The following is a 14642-nucleotide window of genomic DNA, read 5'->3' as shown; positions in this document are numbered from 1 at the left end:
ATTCTTTTTTTTTTATATAATGGCATCTTTCTTAGCATACTTTTCTCATGGGTTTCTTTGACTCTTCCGATTTGTAAGGTGTTTATTTTTATGATGCTCCATAGCGCTGTCCATGGTGCTGTTATAGGTTTAGCGGAGTCCATGTAATTTGTTTGTATTCCAAGTATGGAGACAGACAAAGTGTTGAATGGCTCAATGCGCATACATGGGTGGTGGACTGAGCGAGGGGAGAGTGAAGGGACCTGAACCAGACCCGCCAACAGAAACAGTGAGTGGCAGCCAGATACACCAAACTTGCGCAAGAAGTCAAGAAAGAGCTACGAGCGGACAAGTGAACATACATAAACAGCATCGCAGATATGGCCGAAGAGGCAGCCAGCAAGGGAAACCTCAAGACCTTGTATAGCACCACCATACTCCTCAGTGGGAGACGCAGCAACCTTAACAGACCTGTGAGAGACAAGAAGGGAAACTCCTCACCACCCTCGAAGACCAACTAGCGAGGTGGAAGGAACGCTTCCAAGAGGTTCTGAATCAACCACCACCAGAAGACTGAGCACAGCTGGAGCCCGGAGATCCACTTCCTGGAGATTTGCAAGGCCCTCAGAAGATTGAAGAACGGCAAGGCTGCTGGCATCAATGACATCCCTGCAGAAGCCTTCAAGTAAGGGGGGAGTGACATCATCGCTCAAGTACACCATCTGCTCAACCTGATGTGGACGACAGAGGAGATGCTGACTAATTAGAAGAAGGGCCTGCTGGTGAAACTCCCTAAACAAGGTGACCTCTCCCAGTGTGGCAAGTGACGGGGCACCACCCTGTTGTCCACCCCAAGTAAAGTCCTTACAGGAATCATACTGGACCGAATGAAAGACGTTCTCGGCAAGACACTCTGAGATGAGCAAGACGGCTTCAGGAAAGAGTGCTCATGTGTCGACCAGATCACGACCCTCAAAGTCATTGTGGAGCAGACTATGGAATGGCAGTCACCTCTCTATGTTTGTTTCATTAACTTTGAGAAGGCCTATGACAGCGTGGACAGGCAAACAATATGGAATATTCTTCTCCATTACGTGGTACCATCTAAGATAGTTAACATCATCAGACAACTCTACGAAGGGTTTTCCTGCCAGGTCATCCACAGTGGAAGTCTATCTGATGACTATGAATTCTCCTCCGGAGTCAGACAGGGCTGCTTACAGGGTCTCCACTCCTCTTCCTTGTGGTACTTGACTGGGTGACAAGGTTGGCCTATGCAATTTCCAGGAAAGGCATCCAGTGGACCCTCATGAAAAAGCTAGAGGATCTCGAGTTAACTGATGACCTGGCCCTGCTATCCCACAGCCTGCAGGACATGAAAGACAAAATCACCACCCTAGGAATCACAGCTCAGTGGGTTGGCCTGAAGATCAGCCAAGAAAAGACCAAGTTACTGCACACCAACAACCAGCAAAGGCCCCCAGTCACCATCTCAGCATGCTATGTGTGATTATTATCATTATCATCTGTCACTTGTAAGGAGAGACATCTCACACCCACTGATCAATAAAATGCAAAAACAAACACTGTATGCATTTCAGATGCTCATTAAACAATCAAGAACAATCAAGAATAAAATAAGTGCTTTTTAATACATAAAAGAAAAGAAAAGATATTCAGTGAAAATGAGTTCATTGCAGCAAAGAGATGGAGTGAGTTTTGGGGGCTTGATTCAAAGGTTCCTCTTTTTACCCAGGAGTTTGGCACTGCCACTTTACAGCATCTGAACGAGGATGATACCACTACAGAGGTCAGCTTTATAAAGATGACTATTTCCTCTAAACAACTCTGCACACAAGGTTCACTGAGCAATGTGGACAGCTGCTCTGATCTGAAGTCTGCAGCATTCAGCAGTGAGTCACCAGTAGGAATAGGATATAGTTAAAATAGGAAGAGGAAGAAGAGCATTTTCCCTCTTAATCCTTTTGAGCCAAGTGGGTTTGAGTCCCTATCCAAGGGCTTACATTTTTTGTTGCATGTTCCACTGTTTGTGTTTTACACCCATCTTGACAAAAGAGCCTTAGCCTGATTATGGCCACATCAAAAAGAAGAACATAAGTGAATAAGTGAAACAAGACATTAAACTTTTCCAGTGTGGAACTTGATAATGCAGCTTAGAATGATTGATGAGTTTTTTAGTCGAAGAGTTATATTTTCTCACCTACTGCTCTCCAGCAAACGTAAAGCACTTGATGCAAAGCCATTAAATGCATAAATTAGCCTCTGTTTTCTGATCTAGGAAAACAATGGTTATTTGTTTTCCATGTAACCTTTATTTCATTAGATAATTAACTCATTGAGATCAATATCTTTCACAAAGGTGACCTGAGAGTTCACAAACAATAAGTCAAGAGCAAACAACAAGTAAAATGTTCCAATTGGTTTGCAGATAAAGTGTAGAAGTTGTGATCACAAATGTTAATTCAACACACAGGCAGGGTCCAATGGTGTTGCGATCGAGCCAAAGGCTTCAAGCAAAATGCGATCTGCCAGTTTCAAGTCATTCAGAAGGACAGCAAAACAAATCACTCTTTTCCCTAGCTCAGTGCGGACACAAGGAACAGACTGTTTAAAAACATCACAGGATAGTGGCTCCTGGTTATTGGGAGGTATGGACATAAATAAGAGGGAACAAAACCAAGACAAGCTTTATAAAAGAGACTAAGCTAGAGTTTATACCCATTTACTTTCAAGAATGGCCAATCTGATTTAGTATATAGGTCAAAGTGATGAGTAAAGATTTCGATAACCAACCAACAAGCTTAAAGAAATACTCAAAATGTATTAACTGCACTCTGTTTGATATCAGAAATCTGAAGCCTAGTTTGTAAAAGAAGAACATATCTAAGAGATGAGTAGACAGAAGAGACAACAAGAAAAATGTTACCAAAGCCAAAACAAAAAGAGACAAAGAGGTCAAAGACAGAAAAAGAGAGAGAGTTGTTATTGTTATAAACAATTATTGTTACACCTCTTCTGTAAGCCGCCTCTACTTGCTGAGAAGTGACAATTGGATTAGAGACAAATCCCACTTAAGTGCTGATCAAGAATTCACAGCAGGGGATCTGGAGATGAGCTGACAAATTATGAATTACTGCTGTCTTTGTACACTGGGGGAAAGACAAAATGATCATGGTTGTGGGTGATGTAAGGCAGGTTTCCTCTGTTATTTGCTTGTTTGCGACAGCTGTTTGCAGCTCCAATAAAAACTGGCATTCAGTAAAAATCTCTTAAATGAGGTCACTGGCTTTCTAGCTTGGTTATCTACACTCAACAAAAATATAAACGCAACACTTTTGTTTTTGCTCCCATTTGTCATGAGATGGACTCAAAGATCTAAAATTCATTCCAGATACACAATATTACCATTTCTCTCAAACATTGTTCATAAATCTGTCTAAATGTGTGATAGTGAGCACTTTTGCTTTGCTGAGACAATCCATCCCACCTCACAGGTGTGCCACATCAAGATGCTCATCAGACACCATGATTAGTGCATAGGTGTACCTTAGACTGTCCACAATAAAAGGCCACCCTGAAATGTGCAGTTTTTGCTTTATTGAGGGTCTGGGGACTCAGAACCAGTCAGTATCTGGTGTGACCACCATTTGCCTCATGCAGTGCAACACATCTTCTTCGCATAGAGTTTATCAGATTGTCAATTGTGGCCTGTGGAATGTTGGTCCACTCCTCTTCAATGGCTGTGCGAAGTTGCTGGATATTAGTGGGAACTGGTACGCGCTGTCGTATACGCCGGTCAAGCACATCCCAAACATGCTCAATGGGTGACATGTCCGGTGAGTATGCTGGCCATGCAAGAACTGGGACATTTTCAGCTTCCAAGAATTGTGTACAGATCCTTGCAACATGGGGCCGTGCATTATCTTGCTGAAACATGAGGTGATGTTCATGGATGTATGGCACAACAATGGGCCTCAGGATCTCATCACGGTATCTCTGTGCATTCAAAATGCCATCAATAAAATGCACCTGTGTTCTTCGTCCATAACAGATGCCTGCCCATACCATAACCCCACCACCACCATGGGCCACTCGATCCACAACATTGACATCAGCAAAGCGCTCACCCACACGACGCCACACACGCTGTCTGCCATCTGCCCTGAACAATGTAAACCGAGATTCATCCGTGAAGAGAACACCTCTCCAACGTGCCAGACGCCATCGAATGTGAGCATTTGCCCACTCAAGTCTGTTACGGCGACGATCTGGAGTCAGGTTAAGACCCCGATGAGGACGACGAGCATGCAGTTGAGCTTCCCTGAGACGGTTTCTGACAGTTTGTGCAGAAATTCTTTGGTTATGCAAACCAATTGTTTCAGCAGCTGTCTGAGTAGCTGGTCTCAGACGATCTTGGAGGTGAACCTGCTGGATGTGGAGGTCCTGGGCTGGTGTGGTTACACGTGGTCTGCGGTTGTGAGGCCGGTTGGATATACTGCCATATTCTCTGAAACGCCTTTGGAGACGGCTTATGGTGGAGAAATGAACATTCAATGCCCGAGCAACAGATCTGGTTGACATTCCTGCTGTCAGCATGCCAATTGCACGCTCCCTCAATGCTTGCGCCATCTGTGGCATTTTGCTGTGAGACAAAACTGCACATTTCAGAGTGGCCTTTTATTGTGGGCAGTATAAGGTACACCTGTGCACTAATCATGGTGTCTGATGAGCATCTTGATGTGGCACACCTGTGAGGTGGGATGGATTATCTCAGCAAAGCAAAAGTGCTCACTATCACACATTTAGACAGATTTGTGAACAATGTTTGAGAGAAATGGTAATATTGTGTATCTGGAATGAATTTTAGATCTTTGAGTCCATCTCATGACAAATGGGAGCAAAAACAAAAGTGTTGCGTTTATATTTTTGTTGAGTGTATGATGACATTGACAGTTTGTGCTGCTTGAAAAGACCCCTCTGGCATATCACTTCATGGCCTGGAAAATAAGCAGGCTGGACATTTCTGGTCACATCCTAACCCTGGTCCATGTACATGATTGGAATTACAACTTTTATAATGATTTTCCCTTGTCTAATGAACTGATCAATATGAATGCTGTCTCTCACTTTGACCAACATATATTTTAGGCACATATTGTAAATGGATGAAGCCTGAGTGACGTCCCCTATCTGTTACAGCTGCGGGTTCCGGAGGCTCATCGGCAGCAGCTGCCTTGCTGGAAATGCTGTGAGGCGGGTTTTAAGTCTCTTGAGGAACCATTACATCATGCCCACCTGCCAATCATGTCAGCTGCGTGCCTAAATGTAGAAAACATGTATTGTTCATAAAATCAAAATGAAGCAGTAACAAAAAATCTCTCCCTGTACAGAGTGTGTGAGTGATGACAATAACCAGTCATCAGACCTATGTTCTTATTTGTTACCTACCTTTATGCTTTTAAAAACTGGTGTATGAGACTTTAGGACTTCCTGGAGCCAGCCTCAAGTGGACACTCTGTGAACTGCAGGATTGTATACAATCATATTGGCTTAATTTTTCCAGAGGATGTAGCTTCATTTGAGGTGGAAGCTTTCGGCTGCAAGGAGACAAAATGCACATTCAACCGCCTGCTGTCTGCATGATAAATGCAGACGTAGTGAAAGGAGAAACATCGTAGCACCGCTTGATGCAACGCAAGCACTGCACAACCTTTTTTTTGCATGAAAGTCTGTGGAAAAATGTTATGTACTTGAGGTTTCTACAGCCGAACTCCATGACACTGTACTTTAGTGCTGCCTTTTTTCTTGGCGACTCTGCACAGGGATTTAGCTGCAGTACATTTAATTTACACCATGCTGCTTACGCTTATTTCGAGCCACAGAACACGTGTGGCTCAAACTGTGGAGGTCAAAGCGAAGGAATCACAGATTGACTGTGAATTGTTTCCACTGGAGCTGAAACAACAGAGCTACACTGACAGAGATCAGGACTTTAATCAGTGACAACAGTGTGATGTTCTCCTGTGACAATGCTTTGACCTTTAGAGTTAGACACACAAAGTCCCTCCCACACCTGCACTGTAATTTAAAAACATAATCAGCACCAGTAGGAAAAAAACGTCATTTCAGCACCAAGCAATTATAAAGTAATTACTAGATTTAATAAACTGCATCACTGACATTGATTGATTACAGTGAATAACTTCATGGATGATTTTTCTGCCACAAGATAAAAAAAAAAAAAGACTTAAGTAAGTACTAGAATAATGATCATTTAAGTGTTTCTGTTACTACACTTTGTCAGGACTAATATTTTTGTCACTATACAGGTTCACATGAAAAATGTATTCTCTGACACATCATCTTGTAATCAGGCAGATTAATCAAATTCAGTAATCATTATTTCATTGCTTTCAATTACTTTTAGGATTGTTTTGCCTCTAGACTAAAAAAAAAACATTTTGTCGAACAGACAATTTATTCCTTCCAATCAGAGGAGTAATTTGAACAGGGAAAATATCCTCCTTTTCTAACATTATTAACCATAATTTCCCAGAAGGATCTCATCTGATTACAGCTGCAGTATAGTTGGCAGGTTTGTAATTAGAGCAGAAATACAGGGGAATACAAACTGTGTGGCTTATGTTGTTGATCTGAATTTGATATACCAGACAGCGCACGCTTTGATACACGCAATGATCGTCAGGATATAAAGAGCATGAATGGATGGGTGTGATCATACAAGGACCAAACAAAATATATACAAAGTATTTCAGAAGTCTTTGTTTTCAACTTCAGTATAGTTCAGTGGTATCTAACTGTCAGTGTTTATTTCTACTTGTAATGGAATAATTTACAATATACCGCTGCATGATTCTGATCAGTCCCAGCATGTTTACATAATTAGCTAATTATCCCATCATCACTGAATGATTGATAAAAAAAAAAACTCTTGAGGGATGATAAGTTAACAATAGAAGCTGTATCTTTGTCCTCTGTATTTCAAGTTGATATAAGTCTCATAAAGTCAAAGTTAATAAACTATATTATCTATAGTTTTAGATCTGTGATCAACAGTTTTAATCATGAGTGTGAATCATCACATTCACTGCCATCTTTCTCACAACATTGCATTGAATGCCAGTACACTCATATGATTTAAACTGTTGACCTGTCAATAGTATTTTGCGCCAACCTTCGTATGAAAACGTATCATTTAAAACTCGAGCGAGTTTGAACTTTTAGGTTTTGCAAACTAACATTTTGTTACATTATAAAAACTAAGCACCTTGCATCTGGGACTTTGTGTGGTTGAATGTTACAGAAGCCAGTGTGACAAACATGGTGTACACAGTGGTTTAGGCTATTGCAGAGACACCTCTAATCATTTAGGAATAAATCTAGCATTATGTGTGTATTTTCAAATGGTTGGTAGTGGATTGAACCCTGAACACAGTGGACAGGGATCAAGTAGCATGTCTTTAGACTTTAAGTATTTGTTCTCTGCTGTTTCTGGATTTTGACTTAGCCTGCAACCTTTTTGGATTTGTCTGCCTGTGATTTACGTTTTTTGTTTTAATTTCCATTGTGGATAGCTTAAATGAAGCAATTCCATGTTGAAGGTCTGTAATGATGTGTATGCTTTGTGTCCTCGGCACAAAATATAGATGAATTCTCCTTAATTTTAATAGCTGCTGTCAGGTGTGCGTGTGTGTTTCTTTGATATGGAGGGTAGGTTGGTGTTTATATCCATGTGTCGGGTTATAAGTTTTCATTTGTTTGGACTATAGTCATTGAAATATGTCACAAGGAAGTCTGATAGAGCAGTCAATGATAAACCAACCACAAGGTTTAACCTAAATTAATGATAAATACTGAAAGCAGACTGATCTTACATTTCGGGAGTTGCCCGTGACACAAAATTTGAGCAGGCTTGGAGATTGCCTTGAAAGAACAACAAGGAAAAATAGTGAGCAGCAATGATGAATGATAAAAGTTAATCTAAAATGACAGCCACATCAAATCGTCTCAGGACTAAAAATGACCCAAAGAAGAACATAAGTGAAACTGTCTACATCCTTTGAGTGAAATGTGTCTGACCGCTGCCTCGTGTGTTTCTGTTCGCTGTTCATTGGTATTGTCCTTTGTGTTGTCATGCGATTTGCGAGGAGCTTTTCCGGTCTTAAAGAACTGAGGACGAGGAGTCAAGTGTCAGCTGTGATCCATCGCTGTCCTGTAACTGCTGTCTCTGAGATCGGAGCATGTGGTTTATGTTATTCCGTATTACGTCTCTGCCATTCAGCACCAATGGATCAGAAAACCAATTTTGCCCGAGCTCGCTCAGAGGGAGTTGATGCTGTCACAGGAACAAGGGTCTATGCTTCAGCAAAGACAGGAAGCTGAAGTGTCTGTGTGACGTAAAGGAAAGGAAAAAAAGATGGATTGAATAATTTTGACATGGAACAGAAATGGAAAAGTGATGGAGGGAGATAAGAAGGTTGTACTTTGGCGAAAAGTTTTCTACCAATATTTTTTTATATTTACTGGAGCTGTTACGGGAAGAAGAAAATCCACACATTTCTTAAGCTGACTCAGAGCAGACAAAAAGTGTCAAAGATGAATCTACACTTTGTCCACACACTGACATCTGTTTATTGACGTCCATACCGTGACACAACTCTTTTGAATAGTCATGTAAGAAAAAGATGGGTCACATCTCATCTTTCACAGACAAAATATATTTTATTGTGCTATCCAATGAATGCTTATTAGAGGGAGAAATCAGGTCATCTGATTGTAAACGTATAAGACTACTGGTGTGAGGCTGTTTTCCATTTCACACACTCTAAAATTTGACCTGCCTCTAAAGCTCTACATGCACTCTTTTGAAAACTGTACCCAGCAAATATCCAGGAACTTCAAAGGTCTTCTATGTTGAGATATCAATGGTGTCCTGAACAATAACTCAATGACTCTTTGTCAGTTTTACTTATTCCAGGATAGATTTAAAACAAGCTCTGATGTAGGGCATGTGTCAAAAGCAGAGACAGAGAGAATGGGGAAGTGTCCTGATTCACAGAATTGTGAAAGCAAAGGGAATGGCATTAGGATGGGTGAATAAAGCGCTCCATTGTTGGTACCATCAAGGGGTCAACCAGGATCCAAACCTTCACTTGAGAAGACAAAAGATATAAAGCAGGAGGACCAAAGGGAGGGTACGGATGTGATAAAAGAGAGAGAAAAGTCTGTCACAGAGAGGTTGACAACCTGAACCTGTTCTTTAGAGCCTCTTCATTTTCAGAAATTTCAGCATTTTTTTTAATATTGAAAATGACAGATGACAACCTGGTGGCCTTGTTATCAAATTCACAACCACAAATTTCCATCCATCCGATGTGAAGTTTGATGGTTTGATTTTACACTTTTCCATCTGACATTTGCAAATGAAGTCATCATGACTGTCATGTGTCTGGATCTCTGTCTTTGATCAACAATCACTGCAGTATCTCATTCTAGCTTAAAAGCTAATTCTCCCCACATGGTGCTGAGACATCTACAGGCCACTACAGTAACTCCTGGTAAACAAACAAAGCTTCTTGTTAACAGTGTAGAATTTCCTTTTACCCTCTTGAAAAAAATCACAGGTTAATCTTGTTTTTTGCTCCCTCGAGGTCCAGTTTATGACTCTGTTGAGAGAGATTTGATTGTCCACGGACAGTCTGATGATGGTTGTATTCATGGGAAATGGAATTAATGTATGACTGATGGAAAGAGGAATGAGATGAGAATAAAATAAATATTTCTATCATAGAGACTTGAATCAAATCAATTCAGGTGTTTACCATGGTCACTCAAGGCTCGCCATAGTGTTGCCCAAGGGCTCTTAACCCTTTTCTGACCTGATGAACAAGGTAGAAAATGCTGACAAGGTCATCTCAGCTCAGTGTGAGAAAGACTGAAACACACACACACACACACACACCTTTCAAAAATGTAGAACAAACTCTGGTTTCACATATTTAAAACTGCAAAACTGTTCAAATACTAAAAGTCCGATAAAGAGACACTTGCTTCACCTTCAGGTTTGACACAAAGTATGTGTAATAAATGAAGGGACGGTAAGGAAATTAAGTATCTCTTATCAATCCATTTGGTCGGCCTCAGGGAAAACTCCTCTGAGACCTGGAATATAGATATTTTTGGCTGTAAAAGCAAATGACACATAGCGAGTCTGTGCAAATACATACAGTAATGTTTAATAAATCAGATTGTTTACCGCTCTGCTCTTCTGAGGATAATAAAAGGCAGCTTCTGCTGTTCCTTATTTCGGGAGATGTTTGTGTACTTTTAATGAAAGTCACAATATCAGGAATAAGAAAATAAATATTCCTTGACATTTCATTTTCAATCAGATATAAGTCTTCTTAATTATGAACATTCTTTATTATCAGGCTGGATGAATCATACAGTATGTTCTCTTTCAGAAAAACAACAACAACACACATCATGCTGGATGGATGGTTATTTCAAGCTGACAGGAAATCTTTTTTCTTCATGTTTCGTATTCTCAGCTTTCTCCACAAAAGAGCGGGATTTTGTTCACACCTCTACTGTGTCTGTCTGCTTTGGAGATGTTTTTTTTTGTTGATCATACATTTCCTTCTCTTGAAGCTAAACAGAAAACTCTTTCCTGACATCCCCTTTACTCCCTTCTCCCTCCCTCTTTCCTCCCTCCGTTTTGTCTCCTTCATACAGCTCTCCAGTCTGAACTTTTTTCAATTTTAATCATCTCATCTTCAGCAACATTTCACAGCAACTCACTACAAAGTTTTCCTGATTCTCTGAAGTAGCCTCCACCTTTTAGACTTCATCTTAATAACAATTCAGTGATTTCAGGTTTTACTCTCAGTGTTCATGTCTGAGCTCACTGACACCAAAGTGATGCTGACAAAAGAGAGGTTTGATGCAGATAAATGATGCTCAGGCATCACATTCTCCATTTCTTGGATATTTTAATCATTGACTAAATATATTTAATTGCTATATGTAATTTAGTCTCATGAAAACCACACAGTTCTTGATACTGGTTCAGCACAGACACAAAGAGAAAAAAAAAAAATCTCTCCAAGGTGATATACTTTTATCTTGTTTGTCCTTTCCTTTTATTGATCGGGTCTGAATGAGGCCATGACATCTGCTCTGCTCTGGATCCCTTGTTGTGTTGGTCACAGTGTGGACTCTGTTACAATCCTGTGTCTGACTGAAATCAATGACCACAAAGTCACCATGTCTGATTTGGTGTCCAGATAAGGCCTGTCGATTGTTGATCTTAACGCTTGGAAATTATGACCCATTACGCAGCTTAAATAACAATATATTAAATATATGTATATAGAACTTAAATTGATAAATTTTATTTAACAAGGTCCGTGAGGTTAGAATAACATCTGGATGGATAATGTGCCACATGGTACTTTTCAACTTTACATTAAGCATGCAAAGGCTTCTGTGAAAGTAAGCCTATAAACAAAGAACTGTTATACCAATGACATGATTCTTTACTGATCATTAATGCTTAACTGAACTGCATTCAATAAAAGATTTGTCTAACAGACAACAATACAACAGCACTGTGCTTTACAACACACCTATCGTGTGTCCGACATTACATTAAGGTAAATGACTACTCCATATGGTTTGATAACACAGAGTACTATTGACCAGGGATCAGCACACATACCCGTTGACACCTATCGGATTGCACCCTCACTTCTACCGTCGTGTTGATAAAGGGAGATTCTGTGAATAGTGGAGATCAGTAAAGGCCCCTCAGCTTTTGGAGCGCAGACACTGAGCAGATAGAGACAGCTGCAGTCATCCATCAGACTCTTTATGAACACAAAACGTTGATCAAAGATGACAGAAAGAGTTAGAGAGTAAGTGAGGATAACAGTCAGCGCTGAAGAAGATAGAGCGTACGGTCTGTGGCCCTGGCAAGCGTCGAAGGCCTCTGTGTCTTTTCTTGACCATATTGATCATCAAGCTCTCTGTTCTTTCCATTTCTTAAAATTACTACTAGTTTCAACAGCAACACAGTGTAGAAAGGTACCTTAAATTCCCTGAAGAAAAAAAACTAGTGAACCTCGGGAAGGATCTACAACACATCTTCTTCTTCCTCTAAACATGCAGGGCAATGCACCTAATTACTGTGGCAGCCACTGAAAGATGACAGGGGCCACAGTGAGAGTTAGAGAGACTCAGCTGGGTTTGAGTAATTATTCAGTGTCACAAACAGAGTGGGCGACACAGCGCCAGAGCAGATTTACTTTGACTCCGGTCAATGTTTTCAGCACAATATCTAATGACGTGCACTTACAGGAAACAGAAAAAATATAAAATGTTTAAGGACATGACAGTGACTTGGGGTTCCTATAATGTTGCTTTCCACTTTGTTTGTGTTGCTATAAGGAAAAGCTTTAACCATCACATACCTTCTGGCACATTGTTGGATGGCGTTTACATATAAAGAAAGTAGGAAATTATCAGGGAGGCAAAGACAGAATGAGCCTACTATTTGGCAGGGAGAGAAAATGAAGATGAAGGACAATGGTTTGGCAAGAATGAAGCATTGGACTGAACGAGAGAGCAGCAGGAGTGAGGGATAAAGGAGAGACAGCAGAGACAGAGAGACATGGGGACAAAGGGGCTTAAAGAGCGGAGACAGCTGAACCATGAAGACAAGCGCGTGAGCGACTGGTCAGCGCAGAAACACTCGAGGAAGTGAGAGAAGGAAGACGACAGCCTGGGCGAGATGGAGAAAGTTGAAGATTCAAATCAAGTTGGGAAATCTTTGAGACAGAAATGAAAACTTGGAAAAAGCAGGAGGAAACACTGAGATGTTTCCATGACAACTCAGATAGCGGCAGGTTTTACTGGACGAGGCTCTTACCTTGGCCAAGGGCGGAGCTACAGATCCTGCTGCTGTGATGCCTTGCTTGACTGCCATATCGTTGTTTCAAGTTGTCACATCAACTATAACTGGGGTGGGGAGGAGGGAGGGGGGTGACAGGTATCACATATGATAGCAGAGGTGCAGCTGCGATTGGCTCCTCCATTGTGAGGAGGCACCCAAGGTCCCGGTAGTCCTTTTCAAAGCGACGACGTTGGCATGACATCGTTTTTCCTTTTCCTCCCAGAGTTAACCACATGAGCAGGCCTGCAGGAAATGAAAAGAAAATGTAAACATAAGATGTTCATGTTGATTCATTACAGTAATCACAGACAATATGGATTAACACATAATAGTCACGCTCCCAAATCATATGTCACTGATCATACAACTGTCCACAGCTTTTTAATCTTAATGACTGAACATACGACAAAAGCATGTAAGTACTTGTAAATGTAGTATGTAAATGTAACCAGTCAGGTGAAATCAATTGTGATGAATGAATTACATAGCCTGTAATAATTGTAACACTTATTTCAATTGGTGGAAAACTCCTTCTTTTTTTTTTTTCTGAAGTAATCAGAGATGGAATTATTATAACCCGTTTTAAATAAAAGAAATATGCTGCAGAACAAAAACAACAATACTACAGCAGCTGATTAAGGAAGAGAACTTGTTAACATTAAGATGTTAAATTGCTCACAGCGTCTGCTCCCAATGCACTCGACTGAAATGAACACACAAGCTGCTTATTTGTTGCTGTTGCTTCTAATTCTTCTTCTCAGCTATAAACATGATTTGCCAAGGAGGGGCGAGGTCTATAAAAACACCGTCAGCGCAAAAAAAAAAAAAACAACAAGCTAGAAGCTACATGTGTCGAGCGAATCTTCTTCTTGGCAAGTAGAGGTTAAAACCAAACAGCTGAACGAGACACAAACCAGTAAACAAGGTTAACTTTTCCCAAAATCAGCACAACAGTATCATGACCCTGCTTTTAACTCATTTATCTGAACACATAAATACGACTAAAACAGCTCATTTAATGCCTCTGCAGTACATTTAATGGCTGCTTTATTAATTCAAAGCGTCCTTGGAGTTCATACAAGCCTGCTTTTTTTCCAGCAGGGGAAGATGTAATGGGCAAAGAGGCGACTGTGAGCTGAATTACATCAGTATGTGGTACGGCGCGTTTGTGTAGCATGAGCAGCAGCGTCACTTGGTGTTATATATCAAAGGATGTGAGCAGTGAAATCTATCACTGAGGGAATTGTAGCACATTGTACTTCATGTTGTGCTTCCTGAGCCTTTGATAACAGATGAAAAAAAAAACCAACAAAAAAGACAACCACGAACACGGTTCGACCTCCCATGCAAAATCCCCAAGTCTGTGAGGAGAGAATGGCAGCAAAGGATGGGTCTTCATTGTGCACGCTGTGGTCTGTCACACTGCTTCTTGTCTCCCAGAGGAGAGAGTGAATGACTTTTTTACAAGGCAAGCACACACTACAGGCGAGTGTGTTTTGTATGCATGGGATGTTGATACAGGATTTGATGAGAACACATATGTGCAAAAAACTCCAACATAGTAGGCTACGTGAAAGTCTTCTTCTTCTTTGGACGGCTATTAGAAATGAAATTTCATTTACAAAGGGTTGATGTGAGCAATACATGATACAGCCTGCTAAACCCCCAA

The 14642-nt window shown here is 40.7% G+C and overlaps 1 protein-coding gene across 1 annotated transcript in view; it reads right to left on the bottom strand.

Moving 5' to 3' along the window:
• Positions 1 to 13028: 13028 nt before the first annotated feature.
• Positions 13029 to 14642, bottom strand: part of LOC306836421 (uncharacterized protein) — a gene marked incomplete at both ends in the record, with an annotated part of 63479 nt that continues 61865 nt past the window's right edge. The window contains one exon of the mRNA XM_079363483.1: positions 13029 to 13216. Coding sequence (XP_079219609.1) covers positions 13029 to 13216 — 188 coding nt within the window. The remainder of the gene's footprint in view (positions 13217 to 14642) is intronic.

This window comes from Symphodus melops (assembly GCF_947650265.1).
Source record: "Symphodus melops genome assembly, chromosome: 1".
In the NCBI taxonomy this organism is placed as follows: domain Eukaryota; kingdom Metazoa; phylum Chordata; class Actinopteri; order Labriformes; family Labridae; genus Symphodus; species Symphodus melops.
This window is presented reverse-complemented; position numbering and strand designations above follow the sequence as displayed.